We start from the raw sequence: 18,089 nt of genomic DNA, 5'->3' as shown, positions 1-18,089 counted from the left end.
GTATTGAAATAAATTCAGATCATTTCACATATTCAAAAATAGATTCAGACCATCTTCACATAATATGCGCAAATTTTCATATTCGCCATTTTTGCATAGTTCAGAAAACATAATGCACAAAATCAGCTCATGTCTATACCAATCATGACAGAAAATACTTTCTATTATACAGATTTTATGCATATGCAGAATACATAATTGAGGTTATTTACAGATTTCTTTTCAAAACAAACATGCATATTTTCAAAATCAACCTCATTTCATTTTTTTTATGCAAAGTCAAGCATAAGAATCCCGCTTACCTGAATTTCTTAATTTTTCAGAAATTTTCATCAATAATGCCAAACAAAAATTACTTATCACCTATAAAATAATCACGTAATTCTCGTAAATTTCTGGTCAAACACATATTTCAATATTCAAATCTAAATGCCAAATGAACCTATTTTAAATCTTCAAAATTCCTCAAATACCATCCTTATCCAAAACCATCAGTTATCTACTTAATATACTTAATCTAATTCTTACTTATTCACCTGATTTATTTAGAAAAAATTAAAATCCAATCCGTTTAAAAAAAATTAAAAAGTCGCTGAGATAAAAATATTACTCAACTCAAAAATATCTGAAATTAAAAGATCTAGAAATTAAAGCTATATAAACCCACTTTTATTTTTTTTTTGTCCTTTCTCTTCCACTGGCCGTCAAGTCAATGATGACAAAATTTATTATTAGAGCTTGAATATTTTAATGGAGAGATAGCTATTTGTAATTTTGTACATTTATATATATTTTTTTTAAAAACTAGATAAATTTTTTATTGATTACATGAAAAAATTATTTTTATTAAAATAAAATACGTAAAATTTGTAAACGTTAAAATTTATCTTTTAACATTATATATAATAATTAACTGGCTAACAACATAATGCCAACCACCTCATAATATTCATTAATTACCTTAAATTGTTTAGGTTGTTATCACTTAATATGTATACGAAGTAGTGCTACAACCTCGTATCATTTTCTAAATTAAAAAATATATATATTATATAAAAATAATTATTACTAATTTCTCTTCTTATTAAATCAATTACGTGTTTATTGACTATGATCAGTTCTTTTAATTCTCATTGAACTGATCTTTTTTCCTTTTTCTTTTTTTTTTCCCCTTAACTTACTTTATTTGTGTACTACTGGAACTGATGATCTTAATTAGTATCGAAAGTATTTAATTACCACCTTAATTCCACACTTACCTATATCACATCCATTCTGGGAGAGATTAATTAGCGTACCATGCATGCAGACAACATACATACGTATGCGGTATGTGTGTATATGATATATAACTTCTCAGCAATCTGCAGCTTAGTACTTTGTAGAAGCCGTAAAGGAAAGAAGAACAGAAAAAATGTGGGAAGTTGTAGCAAGTGCAGTAGCAGTGATTGCCATAATATGTAGTTTAAGGCAATGGAGAAACCCAAAGTGCAATGGAGTCCTCCCTCCCGGTTCCATGGGCCTTCCTTTTATTGGAGAATCTCTTGAGTTGCTCGTTAGCAGTTACTCTCTAGACCTCCATCCATTCATCAAAAACAGAGTTCAAAGGTAACATCACAATAATATTCTAATATTTCCATCATTAATTCATCGTTTGGTTGTCTAGTGTGTGTATATATATGTGTGTATATATATTATATATAAGAATATGAATCAATGGTGTCTCGACCATGCTCGGCCCAACGGGTGTGATCATGTCGAATATCGTAAAAAATTTGACTATATCTTCCATTCGGTATACGAATCACACATTAAGTAGTTATCACAAACTAGGCCTTCATATAATATATATATATATATAGAGAGAGAGAGAGAGAGAGAGAGAGAGAGAGAGAGAGAGAGAGAGAGAGAGAGAGAGAGAGAGAGAGAGAGAGAGAGAGAGAGCAGAAAGCTAAGCAAACGCTAGTCCATAACTTTCCATGCCAAGTGTTTGTCGTTTGGTGTCTAAGAGTTAGCAAGTTTGAATTGAGGTGGCGGCACAAGGGTGCCATCAACATGACCTATCAAGTTTTGAATCTCCAGAAGGGGAAGAAGTTGGCTCTTCCATAGGAGGAAGTTGAATGATTAAAGTCTAATGGTGGCCATGTGAATTGTGGTGTTGAAGAGAAGGAGGTTGAGTGCGGAATCGGATACCATTGGGATCGAATGAGGTTAATCTAGGTATGCTCTTGATATCATGAGAAGGTTTGAAAATCCACCTTACTTTCGAGCACTGAATTGTGTTGCTTTATATCATTTTGCAGATTGTATAACATTAATACAAGTCACTAAATTTATAATTAAAAATGAAACTATAAATAAACAAAATGCCTACAATCACATTGGTCAACTTTGGCATATATGGGAAGTCGTTCATTAAGGTGTGATATCCTCTACACTATCCTCAACGGAGAGAGAAGGTGTGTGATTCTCTCATATTTCTGATTGTATTAACCATGCAAGTATGTACCATACATAGATGTTGATTCTTTTTTTACAAGAAAATGAGAGGTGGGGGCAACCAGCGTAGCAACTCTCCCTGGGCGTGACCATAGGAGCCCCTCCCAGCTGCAAAATGTCTAGTTTGACCCATAACTATTATCTCAAGGGCGAGCCCGTTATCACAGCACCCCCAAATAATCAAACTGGTCAAAAGCTCATCTCATGATCCAAAAATAAAGTTTTATTATTACAAGTAGTTTCAACTTATATCCTAACTCGAATACTTGATCTCAAAACTATGAAATACCAACTCATACCAACTAGGCTAGCTACCACTAGGTCATGGATGTTGATTCATTGTTATACTTAATATATATTTGTGTTTAATTTCTCCATCAGATATGGCACCATATTTCGAACAAGTTTGGTAGGTAGGTCGGTTGTGGTGTCGACGAATCCGGAGTTGAACCAACTCATCACAAGACAAGAAGGGAGCTTGGTTGAACTTGAGTACTTGGATTCATTTTCCAAGCTCATGAATTTGGAAGGTGAAAATAAGATAAATAAGCTTGGTCTCATCCACAAGCACATGAGGGGCATTACTTTGAATCACCTTGGTGCTGACAGAATTAAGAAAAGTTTGCTTCCTCAAATTGAACAGTATGTTAACAAAACCCTTAGAGAATGGTCACATCAGCCTTCTGTCGAAGTGAAACGTGCGGCTTCAGTCGTGAGTATTAATGTTTAATTTAAATTAAAGCTACTTAAAATCTAAGATTCTTTCTTAATTTTGAGGTATCTTAAAATCGTTCTTCCATCCCTGACATTAATGCAGATGACATTTGATTTCTCTGCAAAGTATTTGTTTGGTTATGATGCCGAGAAATCTCCTGTGAACATGAGCGAGAAGTTATCCAATACCATGAAAGCTTTAATGTCATTTCCTATAAATATCCCCGGTACTACATATCATAAGTGTCTGAAGGTACGTGATGACAAGAATTTATTTGAAAGGCCAGATTCAGAAATGTGTACTTCTTTTCATTTATAAATAGTTGGATTTCAATATATATTCAGGATCGAGAAGAAGTTTTGGTCATGTTGAGGAATATAACAGAAGAGAGGCTCGCTTCACTCGATAAACATGATCGTACTGGAGATCTCCTTGATCAGGCCATAAATATTAAAGGGGATAATGATCAGAAATTATTTTCGTCAGAATTCACCGTTAATATGCTGTATGCGCTCTCTTTTGTTAGCTTTGATTCGATTTCATCATCGTTATCATTGACTATCAAGTTGCTTGCAGACCATCCTCCAGTTCTACAAGAGTTGACGGTATGCGTGCAATCTTCATTTCAAGTGAAATAATCGAGAGGATGATCTTGTTCTGTCTTGCAGCAATGTTTCCGATGATCAATATATATATAGTAATGGTATAGCAGTACTGATCATATACAATATGCATGGTTTATCAGGCAGAGCATGAGGCAATTCTCAAAAAGAGGGAGAATCCAAATGCCATACTCACATGGGATGAATACAAGTCGATGACATTCACCCTTCAGGTCAGTTGATCTGCAATATGCTTACCCTTCCTGATATATTATAATTTCATAGCATTCCATGATTAGTTTGGTGTGTGGAAATTATGATTATCAACAGGTGATCAATGAAACTCTCAGGTTGGGATTTATTGTTCCTGGTTTACTACGAAAGGTAGTCAAAGATATTGAATATAAAGGTATAAATTATATTGCCCTCGTGTATATATATATATAAAAGTGTACTTATAAATTTATATAATATGTTAAATTATAAAATTATTTTTATTATAAAATAAATCTAACAGATTTTATAAAACTACGTAAGTTTATAATATTATTTTATATAATTTCTTTATATCGCAACTTTCATATTAACGGTGTTTTTTATATATATAGTGATTGAAGTGCTAATTAAATCTTAATTAACAGGATATACAATTCCGGCTGGTTGGACTGTTATCCTTGCAAATCCTGCCCTTCATTTAGACCCCAACACGTACAAGGACCCACTTGCTTTCAATCCATGGCGTTGGAAGGTGTGTGCATATTGATGGGTGACACATTTTATAGACGGGTATCAGAATCCTTCACAGTTTTTATCTTTTTATCTTACTTTTTATCGAATCTGCAGGATATAGACCAAGATGTTATGTCTAAGAATTTCATGCCTTTTGGAGGAGGAATTAGACCATGTGCAGGGGCAGATTACAGTAAAGCTTTCCTGGCTACCTTCCTGCACGTCTTGGTCACCAAGTACAGGTACATGAATCCTCTCTTCCTTACGGTAGTACACTATTTGTTTTATGAGGGAATTAAATTAAAGATGTTTATGGGGTTTATTTATTTATTACAGGTGGAAGAAAGTCAAGGGAGGAAACATCGTTCGCAATCCCATTCTAGGATTTGTGGATGGCATCCATGTTAACTTCTCAGAGAAGCGTGATTAAAAGATCATGTTCTTATTTCCTGCATACTGTTATATAATTTAATACTCATCGAGATCAGAGGTTGATATATATTTCACCCCAAAATAATTGGATGATTATCCAGGCGTAACTCCATATATGTTTCATGTACTTGCCGCTTGATCTCTCTTACATTAATTTTCTGTTTCTAATGTATTTGATGTGGGAAGAAATGTGTTATTACGATGTTGATGTGAGGAAACATGTTATGTTTTCCTAGCTGAATAAATGGTTCCTAGACTACTCTATTGATCTGCATTTCTGTGACAGAATAGTAATGAACATCAGAAACTTGAGAAACAAGCAAAATATGGAATTATCATGTCCAATAAGCATACCAATACATGACAAGCAAAGCAAGAAATGGTGCAAATTTCATCTATCATTCATCGACTTTAAACTCGGCAGGATGCAAATCTAGAACAACTAGCATTGACACGAGTAATAATTGAAAAAAAGGAAATGGCATTTCCCAAAGTATAAGGTAATGTATTCATCCAAAAATTACAGAACTATGATGCAGTAACTATGATCTCAGAGAGTATTTTGAATGCGTACACCTTGGAGATGAGATGACCGATGGCTAGCAGAGGTTGTTGACGGCATAATCAGATTGCCAAGCATTGAAAATGGACTGTGCCATGAAAACTCCCGCTTACCTGAACTTCTTAATTTTTCAGAAATTATCATTAATAATTTCAAACAAAAATTACTTATCACCTATAAAATAATAATGTAAGTCTCGTAAATTTTTGGTCAAAAACATATTTCGATATTTAAACTTGAAATGCCAAATTAACCTATTTTAAATACTCAAAATTTCTCAAATACCATCCTTATCCAAAACCATAAGTTATTCACTTAATATACTTAACCTAAATCTTACTTATTCACAAGGTTTATTTAGAAAAAATTAAAACCCAATCCGTTTAAAAAAAATTTGAAAAGTCGTTGAAATAAAAATATTACACAACCCAAAAATAATTTAGAACCCGAACTCATCCTGAAAACATTTTACTTTAAAATCACTTAACGTAACACACTAATATATATATATATATACGAAAACAACTTGGCACTAGACTCGGGTGTTACAACTAAGCAAAAATAACTTTATGTAGTAGAAATATAATAATAAAATATTATTATTAATTTTTTTTTCCTAAAATTAATTTTTGATATATTTTTCAATTAAAACCTACTACATAAAATCTACAAATATACACCAAGTATGCTATCTTAAAATTGAACATCAACAAATATGCACTAATGCAGCAAAGAAAAATAGAAAAATGAAAATGAAAAGTGAGAGGAGAGAGAAAAATAAAGCAGTTGGGTGTGAGAGAGAGAAAAGTAGAAAAATAAAGGATGACAGGAAAACAGTAAATCTGAAAATATGTAAAAATACCGTTCATATTAAGCAAAAAATTTACATAAGGTTAATCCAATGCAGTAAAAAAAAGTGGGATTGTTAGCTAAATGTGTTTACATTTGTATTTGGCTATACCAATACCAATACTCTCAATGGGACTGCTATACTCCAATCAAAACTCCATCATTTTGACTTAAATTTAAAGGTCTAAAATGAGCTATAAATCTAAGAAGTGAATCTATCATGTATTTAAAGTTGGATGCTGCTACTATTAGCGGGCTGCCTAGCCTTTATTGCTTGGCACATTGCTCGTTGAAATTTTTATGTTTTGGTGATTCTTTTTAAATATTTTTAAATAAAAAAAAAATGTATGAGCAGTAAGATTAAGGGATCATTTAGCATTTTTCTTTAAAATTACCTAAAAATTTTGCATACAATAAATGACAAAAGATTGACTTAAATAATACTCTACAACTTGAGTTTTCCTACCCACCGCGTCTCAATATTTTTTGTTTTTATTGTTTTCTTGGCCATCTCAAGATGTAGTATTACTTGATATTCGTTTTTAATTTTCTTGTCCATATATGGGGCTACGTAAACGTCGACATCCATGACCATGAATAGCCCTCAGCCAGAGGTAAAAGATCTAGAAATTACAGCTATATAAACCCACTTTTATTTTTTTGTCCTTTCTCTTCCACTGGCCGTCAACTCAACGAAGGAGGCTGACAAAATTTATTATCAGAGCTTTGAATATTCTAACGGAGGGATGATATTTGTGATTTTAAAATAGTAAATTTTGTGTATATATATATATATATATTTAAAAAAATAGATAAATCTTATTAAAATAAAATACGTAAAATTTGTAAACTTTAAAATTTATCTTTTAACATTATATATAATAAATGGCTAAGAGCTGAATGCCAATCATCTCATAATATTTATTAATGGATAATCCTAAGGATTTTGTTGGGAGATACCGCTCAAGCATTCCTCTCAACATTTCTTTTTTTAACATTATGATTAAGAAAATATTTTTTAATAATATTGTGAATTTTATTATTTTTTAAAAATATATAAAAGTGTTACAAAAATGATATAAAAAATACAAAAAAAACACTTTTAAATATTTTTTTCAAATTATTTTTTAACACTTTTAAATATTTTTAAAAAATAAAAAAAATTGACAATATTATTAAAATATATTTTCTTAATCACTACATTAAAAAAAACTAAAAAAAAATTGAAGTGGGAAAAATGATAGGGATCCCGTTGAACTGGGAAAAATGAAGGGGATCCCCCAGCGGGAGCCCTATCATTTTCATTCATTAATTATGTAAAGGTAAAAATTGGTTAGGATTAAATGACCAAATGATAAGGTTTATCTTATCATTATTTGATTAAATTTGGATGAAAGAAAAAAAAAAAAGAGGTAAAGAATTTTCTGCAAAGAAAATTTATTTTGAAAAATAGAAAAAAGAAAAATCTGATAATAATGATAAAGTAAAGTGTCATGAATGTTCTGGTTATAGTCATATAAGAATTGAATGCTCAAATTTCAAGAAAAGTAAAGGAAAAGTATTGAATGCCACACTTAGTGATAGTTCAGAATCTGAAACTTCAAGTTCATCATCTGATTATGACAATACTTTTGTGATTTTTTCTATTGTTATTAATGATTTTTTTTTATATTGGGATAACAAAATCTTAAAGTGATGATGATGATAGTGATTCGGAGGTTGCTCTAGTTGTGGCTGATCATGAGTTAAGTTTACAGGAAGCATATAATGATGTGTGTGAAGAAGTGATAAAATTAAAGAAACTCAACAAAAAGTTTTACAATAGATTTACTGTTGTAGAGAATGAGAAAAACAATCTTTCTAAGGCATTAAAAATTTCTGGTGTTGAAGTGTCTATATTAAAAGATCAACAGGCTACACTAGAAAAAGAATTAAAAAAGTTTCAGGAGTACAAACAAAAAATAGCAACACATAAATTAGAAGAGATATTGAGTTTTCAAAAATCTAGTTGTAATCACACGAGTTTGGAGTATATGACTTCCCAAAGTATGAAACTTAAAGGCTCATCATCCGCTGCCATTTCATCAAAAGATATCATTTTTGTTAAAGGAAGTCAAAATGAGGAAGCTCCAAAAGTTTGGGGTATATGACTTCCCAAGGTATGGAACTTAAAGACTCATTATCCGCTGTTATTTCATCAAAAAATATCATTTTTGTTAAAGGAAGTCAAAATGAGGAAGCTCCAAAGAAAGCCGTATCTAAAACTCATGTTCCAAGCGCCTCACATAATATATCAATGACAAAGAAGCCCAACCAAGGTAAGTCCAAAGGTAAGTTTATTCTTACATGTCATTATTGTGGTGTTGTTGGTCATATAAGACCAAATTGCTTTAACTTAAATAAAATGAAGAAAAATGGAGGTGAAAGAAATCTGAAAAGGAAAAGAAATAGTTTAGAGAATCAAGTTTGTGATATGAGTCAAAAAATCAATTTTTTAAGTCTCAAACTTGGTGAACTAGCAGATTTTTGCTTTCAAAATAAAGAAAATATCATACAAAATGGTATTGATGAAAATAATAGACCAAAATTTAAAACAAAGTGGGTGGTAAAAAAAGATGTTATGTCACATTAATTAATAGGAGTACTTGCATGTTATTGCATTCTTTGTATTATTACATTAGTCTAGGACATGCATTTTATTTTTCTGTTTTACTTTTATGTTTCTGTTTTTCAATTTTAAATAAAATATATATAATATAAAAAAAATTTCTAGTTCGGTTCAAAACTTTTCTTTAAGGAAGGTAAATGTTTGATAAATCAAGGTTTGAACATGTGTGGGATTACTTTAAAAAAATTTCTGATCTTATGCACTTATCTTCTTTGTGCAGTACACTTTAAGCATACTAACCCTATAAGTCAACTTGGTAAAGTTCATTTATAATGTACTGAGAGGAACCTATATGTAAACATCTTTTAAAGATGCTCATAAAAGAGGGAGTTCATGTCTTGAATTGACTAATACTAGTTGAACCTAGTATATCAATAAAGAGCTCTTCTCTTGCCAAACACAAAGAGTTAATCCATATAGAAAAATTCGGTGTTAATTCATTGCGAAAAAAGACAAACACCCTACACGAATTTATCACTTTAAAGTTCTTATAGAAAAAATCGATGCTCTAATCATTATGGAAAAAGATGAGCAATAAACATGAACACAAAAAGGGAGTATACAAACTAGTGTTTGGAGGAGATGCTCATATATCTAGGCCCTAACATAAAGTTTGACTTTTAAGGTGAAACAACAAACTCTTGTGAGTATCTATAAAAAGTAATCTTTCATGAATAAAGGTCTCAAAAATATATTGAAGAAATGAGTTCATAAAATGCTATGGTATAAGTATACTCACTCACACACTCACATGAATTTTGATATTGATGATTCTATGAGGAGTGAACATCCAAAGTGACTGTTGCAACATGAGTGTGCTAAGGATTAGTAGTTTTTTTTGGTAATTTCTGCCTTGATTGAATTGAGGTGATTATAGGCATGTTACTTTATTTTTTTTTTCTTTCACATTCATATTTATAACAATAAAAAAAATTGAAATAAAAATAATAATAAATCTTCCCGAATCTATGCATAATTTTTTTTATTTGGTCTAGCGCATGCACGGGAGGGTCAAGCTTTAAAAGCCTTAAAACCCACCTCCTACCTCTTTCATTTGCTCCCAACCCCGATTCTGAGCATTCTCTATACCCATTTTCATGGCCTCTTGGCTCCTTCACGCAAGCCTCATTTCCTGGTGCACCTTTCATTTTCCTCTTTTGATTTTCCATCATCAAGGTAAGTATATTCGAATCTACTGATTTTTTTTGTTTCTTTTTTCAGTTTTATGTTTGGCATGTGGATAGTTGAAGTATGTGTGGAGGGTTTTGATTTTAAGAAGCATTGGACTGTTTTGTTGAGCTAAATTGCCTGTAAATGGGTTTTTTTTTTTTTTTTTTAATATCTACTCTATACATGTATTGAGGATAAGTTTATGTAACTCACAGGATTATGGCCTTTGTTTTCTCACGGGTGCACACCAAGTGTTTGTGAAAATTTCTAACTCGTCTCAGATTCTTTAATTTTGGCTATTTATAGTGGTTCTCTTATACATATGGCAAGACCATAAGCGTGAGTAGAACGTATATGTGTTTTGAAAAAAATCAAGGGATTCTAATATCAACAGATTCTCACACCTTGATTTTGGCTATTTCTTTTCTGACTTGGTTGAAGTATTGATGCAGATGAGGTTCAAACAAAGGGAAAAGCGAAAGAATTTCACTCCTCTCTTGCCATTTGAGAAATCTTCAAGTGAGGATGAATCAATACTAAAACCTGTGCAGTTAGGAGAAATTTCAGGTGCATTTAATCCATGAAAAGTTTAGACACGAGAATTTTTTTATCATGGCACACATAAGTGGTATTTATTCTCTTATGGTTATTGTCATATTAGTGACAAAAATGGGGAGTGTTGAAAGTGCAAACTAAAATATGTTGAAATATTTAGGTGTTGAGAAATTGAGGGGGAGTTTAATGAATTTGCTTAAATGAATTTATTGAGTGAGAGTTGAATGATATTGAGGGGAAGAATGCTTTTATTCTTGATTATTTGCTTGAAATTTCTACTCGGTTTCTTCATTTGTTGTTTGTGCTTTTAACAGATTTTATATTACATTCATCAAGTTGGTTTTGTCACCAATCTGCCAAAAAAAAATATTGTAGAGGTAAAAATTGGTTAGAATTAGATGACTAAATGATAAGGTTTATTTTATCATTATTTAATTAAATTTGGATGAATGTAAGATAAGATATGACTTTATCTTTAACAATATTGAGTTTATCTAGAAGTTTATAAGATTATTTAGATAAGTCAGTTACATGAATTTCGAATCCATAAGACTCTGCAATTATCAAGATCCGAAACTAAACACAGATAAGAAACTACAGTGAAGAGTTATATCGAAATGTCAGTAACCCGTCAGGAAACGTTCGCGTGACTGTCTCTACCCGTCAGCAGAACCTTACTGTGACTAGAATTCTTTCCAGACTTTCTATTTAAAGGGATTCGGTTTTGTATCTCACTAAGGACTTTGAGTCACGAATTCCAGAGAGGATATTTTGAACATTTGTGAGAAAAAATTCACTTGAAAATTTTCATGAGGTTTTTCATCTCTTCTTGAGTGTGATCATGCGTTGAGTGTGAAGTAACATCAATTGGATTTCAGCCTCTGGAGTTTCAGAAGAGAAGTCAACATTTGAAAATCGCCAGAAGTTCTGGCTGCTACTGCGGTAGAAGACAAACGAGCCGTTTTTCTAGGCAAGTAAAAGAGTCGAATTGCAAAGGTTTTGTAATTGATGATTGCTTGTAATTGTTTTTCAAATAATAAGATTGAGTTTCCTGGGTTTGACTGTCCCGTGGAGTTTTACCTTTCAAGAGTTTTTTAAAGGATTTTCATTCGTAACCAATCGTTATGTCATGCAAGTTTATTTATTTATGCTAAGTATTTGATTTATTATATAATTATAAGATTGAGATCTAATCTATTTGTTCAAGAAAATTGATAGATAATTTCGTGGTTTACAAGAATTAGTTGGAAATTTCAAATTACCTTAAATCGTTTAGGTTGTCACCACTTAACACTATATATATAGGAAGTAGTGCTACAACCTCATATCATCTTCTAAGTTAGAAAAATATATATATTCTATAAAAATAATTAGAAAACTAACATGTGGTTTTCTGTAAGTTCATCTTTCATTATAGTACGTAAGCTAATTTATACAAGTTTCATATAAATTTTAAATATTTTGGTGACATAATAAATATATAAAACTACAATTGATACCACAAATAAATTTTTTCTTGCTTAATGAATTTTAAATGATAAAAATTTTTAGCTATTTTTTTATACAGGATATCAATCTTAAATGATTCTTCTAGAGTTTATTTCAGTTTGAATTCTATATTAAGAACTTTAATATTGTATAATCAAGAATTTTGGGGTCTATATTGGTAAGTTTATTAATCTCATAAATTTAATTTAATTTAGTTTTAAGCTTTTTTAAAATATACCCATCAAATTGAAATTAGTGTTTTGGCAAATAAACTAATTTTGAAGGGACCACGTCATAATTAATACATGATATATAGAAATTAAATAAAATTTTAGATCATGTAGGAAAAAAATGGATGGTGCGGTTGGCCACCAATTTGATCGATTATGTGTTTTTTTTTTTTAATGGTTGAGGAATTAATTATTAGTATATGTGCACATTTTTTTATTTAAAATGTTTCAAGATGTTTGAAAAATGTTTCAAAGAAAAAAAAAAAGTGCCATTTTTTATATACATAAATTTTTTATTAAAAAAAAAGGTTGTAAATTTTGAATATAAAAATCATACCCTCTAGATATATAAGATGATCACATATCTTGAAAGTTGCCTTTACCATTAAAGAAAGACTCACATATTAGATTATACATCTTTTAGTCAAAATAATAATAATAAAAACTCTATATCCAGCCACTCCAATCACATTAATAGAGTGTTTAAAAAGTATGTAAAAATGACTGTATGTAATAGAACTATAATAATAAAATATTATTTTTTATTATTATTAATTTTTTTTCTAAAATTAATTTTTGATATATTTTACAATTAAAACCTACTAATAAAAATTTATAAATATACACCAATTGTACTGTCTTAAAATTGAACATCAACAAATATGCACTAATCCAGCAGTGAAGAAAAGGAAAAGTGGGAGGAGAGAGAAAAATAAAGCCATTGGGTGCGAGAGAGAAAAAAAAGTAAAAAATTAAAAGGTGAATGGTGAATACACTGAATAGTAGATCTGAAAATATGAAAAAATACTATTCATATTAAGTAAAAAATTTGCATATGGTTAATCCAATGCAGTTAAAAAAGTGAGATTGTTAGCTAAATATGTGTTTACATTTGCATTTAGCTACACCAATACCAATACTCTTAATAGGGTTCCTCTACTCCGATCAAAACCCCATCACTTTGACCAAAATTTAAAGGTCTAAAATGAGCTATATATAGATCTAAGAAGTGAATCTATCATGTATTTAAAATTGGGGATGCTGTTAGTGGATCGCCTAACCTTTATAGCTTGGCGTATAACTAGTTGAATTTTTTTTTTTGTGATTTTTTTAAATATTTTATTAAACATCTTTAATTATTAAGAAAAAAAAATGTATGAGCAGTAAGATTAAGGAGACCATTTAGCATTTTTCTTTAAAATTACCTAAAAATTTGGCTTAATAAATGATAAAAGATTGACTTAAATAATAGGCTAGAACCTGAGTTTTCCTACTCACCACGTCTCAATTTTTTTTGTTTTTATTGTCCATATATGGGGCTACGTAAAGGTCGACATCCATGACCATGAATAGCCCTCAGCCAGATGTAAAAGATCTAGAAATTAAAGCTATATAAACCCACTTTGATTTTTTTTTGTCCTTTCTCTTCCACCGGCCGTCAAGTCAATGAAGGAGGCTAACAAAATTTATTGAATCAATTACGTGTTTATTGACTATGATCAGTTCTCTTAATTCTCATTCCACTGGGAGAGATTAATTAGCGTACCATGCATACATACATACATGCAGACACACATACGTACGTATGCGGTATGTGTGATATGATATATATATATATATTCTCAGCAATCTTCAGCTTAGTACTTTGTAGAAGCCGTAAAGGAAAGAAGAACAGAAAAAATGTGGGAAGTTATAGCAGGTGCAGTGGCAGTGATTGCCATAATATATAGTTTAAGGCAATGGAGAAACCCAAAGTGCAATGGAGTCCTCCCTCCCGGTTCCATGGGCCTTCCTTTTATTGGAGAATCTCTTGAGTTGCTCGTTCGCAGTTACTCTCTAGACCTCCATCCATTCATCAAAAACAGAGTTCAAAGGTAACATCACAATAATATTCTACTATTTCCATCATTAATTCATCGTTTGGGTGTCTAGTGTGTGTATATGTGTGTGTGTATATTATATATAAGAACATGAATCAATGGTGTCTCGATCATGTTCGGCCCGACGGGTGTGATCATGTCGAATATCGTAAAAGATTTGAGTATGTCTTCCATTCGGTATACAAATCACGCATTAAGTAGTTATCACAAACTAGGCCTTCATATAATATATATACATATATATATATATATATAGAGAGAGAGAGAGAGAGAGAGAGAGAGAGAGAGAGAGAGAGAGAGAGAGAGAGAGAGAGAGAGCAGAAGGCTGAGCAAACGCTGGTCCATAGCTTTCCACGCCTAGTGTTTGTCGTTTGGTGTCTAAGAGTTGGCAGGTTTGAATTGAGGTGGCGGCAAAAGGGTGCCATCAACATGACCTAGCAAGTTTTGACTCTCAAGAAGGGGAAGAAGTTGGCTATTCCATAGGAGGTAGTTGGATGATGAAAGTTTAATAGTGGCCATGTGAATCATGGTGTTGAAGGGAAGGAGGTTGGGTGTGGAATCGGACGCCATTGGGATCGAAGGAGGTTAATCTAGGTATGCTCTTGATACCATGAGAAGGTTTGAAAATCCACCTTACTTTCGGGTGGTGAATTGTGTTGCTTTATATCATTTTATAGATTGTATAACGTTAATACAAGTCAATGAATTTACAATTGAAAATGAAACTATAAATAAACAAAACTCCTACAATCATGTTGGTCAACTTTGGCATATATGGGAAGTCATTCATTGAGAAGTGATATCCTCTACACTATCCTCAACGAAGAGAGAAGGCGTGTGATTCTCTCATATTGCTGATTGTATTAGCTATGTAAGTATGTACCATACATAGACATTGATTCTTTTTTTACAAGAAAATGAGAGGTAGGGGCAACCAGCATAGCAACCCTTCCTGGTCGTGACCATACGAGCCCCTCCCCACTGCAAAATGTCTAGTTTGAACCATAACTATTATCTCAAGGGCGAGCCCATCACCATAGCGCCTCCAAAGAATCCAGCTGGTCCAAAGTCCATCTCATGACCCAAAAGTCAAGTTTTATTACTACAAATAGTTTTAACTTTTGTCCTAACTCGAACACCTAATCTTGAAATTATGAAATACCAACTCATACCAACTAGGCTAGCTACGACCTTGGTGGTCATGGATGTTGATTCATTGATATACTTAATATATATTTGTGTTTAATTTCTCCATCAGATATGGCACCATATTTCGAACAAGTTTGGTAGGTAGGTCGGTTGTGGTGTCAACGAATCCGGAGTTGAACCATCTCATCGCAAGACAAGAAGGGAGGTTGGTTGAACTTGAGTACTTGGATTCATTTTCCAAGCTCATGAATTTGGAAGGTGAAAATAAGTTAAATAAGCTTGGTCTCATCCACAAGCACATAAGGGGCATTACTTTGAATCACTTTGGTGCTGACAGAATTAAGAAAAGTTTGCTTCCTCAAATTGAACAGTATGTTAACAAAACCCTTAGAGAATGGTCACGTCAGCCTTCTGTCGAAGTGAAACGTGCGGCTTCAGTCGTGAGTATTAATGTTTAATTTAAATTAAAGCTACTTAAAATCTAAGATTCTTTCTTAATTTTGAGGTATCTTAAAATCGTTCTTCCATCCCTGACAATAATGCAGATGACATTTGATTTCTTTGCAAAGTATTTGTTTGGTTATGATGCCGAGAAATCTCCTGTGAACATGAGCGAGAAGTTATCCAATACCATGAAAGCTTTAATGTCATTTCCTATAAATATCCCCGGTACTACATATCATAAGTGTCTGAAGGTACGTGATGAAAAGAATTTATTTGAAAGGCCAGATTCAGAAATGTGTACTTCTTTTCATTTATAAATAGTTGGATTTCAATATATATTCAGGATCGAGAAGAAGTTTTGGTCATGTTGAGGAATATAACAGAAGAGAGGCTCGCTTCACTTGAGAAACATGATCGTACTGGAGATCTCCTTGATCAAGCCATAAATATTAAAGGGGATAATGATCAGAAATTATTTTCGTCAGAATTCATCGTTAATCTGTTGTATGCGCTCTCTTTTGTTGGCTTTGATACGATTTCATCATCATTATCATTGACTATCAAGTTGCTTGCGGACCATCCTTCAGTTCTACAGGAGTTGATGGTATGCGTGCAATCTTCATTTCAAGTGAAATAATCGAGAGGATGATCTCGTTCTGTCTTGCATGCGATGTTTCCGATGATCAATATATATATAGTAATGGTATAGCAGTACTGATCATATACAATATGCATGGTTTATCAGGCAGAGCATGAGGCAATTCTCAAAAAGAGGGAGAATCCAAATGCCATACTCACATGGGATGAATACAAGTCGCTGACATTCACCCTTCAGGTCAGTTGATCTGCAATATGCTATCTCTTCCTGATATATTGAAATTTCATAGCATTCCATGATTAGTTTGGTGCGTGGAAATTATGATTATCAACAGGTCATCAATGAAACTCTCAGGCTGGGATTTGTTGCTCCTGGTTTACTACGAAAGGTAGTCAAAGATATTGAATATAAAGGTATAAATTATATTGCTCCCTTATATATACAAAAATGAACCCACAAACTTATGTGATACGTCAGATTATAAAATTACTTTTATTATAAAATAGATCTAACGAATTTTATGAACCCATATCAATTTATAAGTTTATTTTATATAATCTCTTTATATATGTAGTAATTCTCATATTAATGGTATTTTTTTATATATATAGTGATTGAAGTGCTAATTAAATCTTAATTAACAGGATATACAATTCCGGCTGGTTGGACTGTTATCCTCGCGAATCCTGCTCTTCATTTAGACCCCAACACGTACAAGGACCCACTTGCTTTCAATCCATGGCGTTGGAAGGTGTGTGCATATTGATGGGTAACACATTTTATAATTTTCAATATCATTAATCATTGTCGTTCGTACGTAGACGGGAATCAGAATCCTTCACAGTTCTTATCTTTTTATTTTATTTTATTTTATTTTATTTTATCGAATCTGCAGTATATAGACCAAGGTGTTATGTCTAAGAATTTCATGCCTTTTGGAGGAGGAATTAGACCATGTGCAGGGGCAGATTACACTAAAGCTTTCATGGCTACCTTCCTGCACGTCTTGGTCACCAAGTACAGGTACATGAATGCTCTCTTCTTTACGGTATTACATTACTTGTTTTATGAGGGAGTTAAATTAAAGATGTTTATAGGGTTTATTTATTTATTACAGGTGGAAGAAAGTCAAGGGAGGAAACATCGTTCGCAATCCTATTCTAGGATTTGTGGATGGCATCCATGTTAACTTCTCAGAGAAGCGTGATTAAAAGATCATGTTCTTATTTCCTGCATACTGTTATATAATTTAATACTCATCGAGATCAGAGGTTGATATATATTTCACCCCAAAATAATTGGATGATTATCCAGGCGTAACTCCGTATATATTTCATGTACTTGCCGTTTGATCTCTCTTACATTAATTTCCTGTTTCTAATGTATTTGATGTGGGAGGAAATGTGTTATTACGATGTTGATGTGAGGAAACATGTTATGTTTTCCTGGCTGAATAAATGGTTCCTAGATTACTCTATTGATCTGCATTTCTGTGACAGAATAGTAATGAACATCAGAA

The 18,089-nt window shown here is 32.0% G+C and overlaps 1 protein-coding gene across 2 annotated transcripts; it reads left to right on the top strand.

The window, feature by feature from the left end:
* The first annotated feature begins 1,371 nt into the window (after positions 1-1,371).
* LOC122313792 (cucurbitadienol 11-hydroxylase-like) lies at positions 1,372-18,047 on the top strand. 2 transcript variants are annotated; one of them, XM_043129029.1, is made up of 9 exons: positions 1,372-1,608; positions 15,638-15,968; positions 16,074-16,223; positions 16,316-16,576; positions 16,718-16,807; positions 16,905-16,983; positions 17,215-17,321; positions 17,466-17,593; positions 17,688-18,047. In XM_043129029.1, the coding sequence occupies exons 1-9, from the start codon at positions 1,415-1,417 to the stop codon at positions 17,779-17,781; spliced, it is 1,434 nt and encodes a 477-aa protein (XP_042984963.1). In that variant the 5' UTR covers positions 1,372-1,414; the 3' UTR covers positions 17,782-18,047. The 2 variants fall into 2 exon arrangements, with proteins under 2 accessions (XP_042984963.1, XP_042984962.1); XM_043129028.1 differs by lacking the exon at positions 1,372-1,608 and adding an exon at positions 14,135-14,373.
* The last annotated feature ends 42 nt before the right edge of the window (positions 18,048-18,089 follow it).

The sequence above is a fragment of the Carya illinoinensis genome, chromosome 6, assembly GCF_018687715.1.
Source record: "Carya illinoinensis cultivar Pawnee chromosome 6, C.illinoinensisPawnee_v1, whole genome shotgun sequence".
Classification (NCBI taxonomy): Eukaryota; Viridiplantae; Streptophyta; class Magnoliopsida; order Fagales; family Juglandaceae; genus Carya; species Carya illinoinensis.
Note: the sequence above shows the minus strand (reverse complement) of the source record. Positions and strands in the feature narration are given on the sequence as shown.

Bases quoted from the DNA above. Each gene is read 5' to 3' on its own strand.
- LOC122313792 (XM_043129029.1), top strand. From the start codon at position 1,415: ATGTGGGAAGTTGTAGCAAGTGCAGTAGCAGTGATTGCCATAATATGT. The intron at 16,224-16,315 runs GTACGTGATGAA...ATATATATTCAG, and splicing joins CATATCATAAGTGTCTGAAG to GATCGAGAAGAAGTTTTGGT. The intron at 17,322-17,465 runs GTGTGTGCATAT...TCGAATCTGCAG, and splicing joins TCAATCCATGGCGTTGGAAG to TATATAGACCAAGGTGTTAT.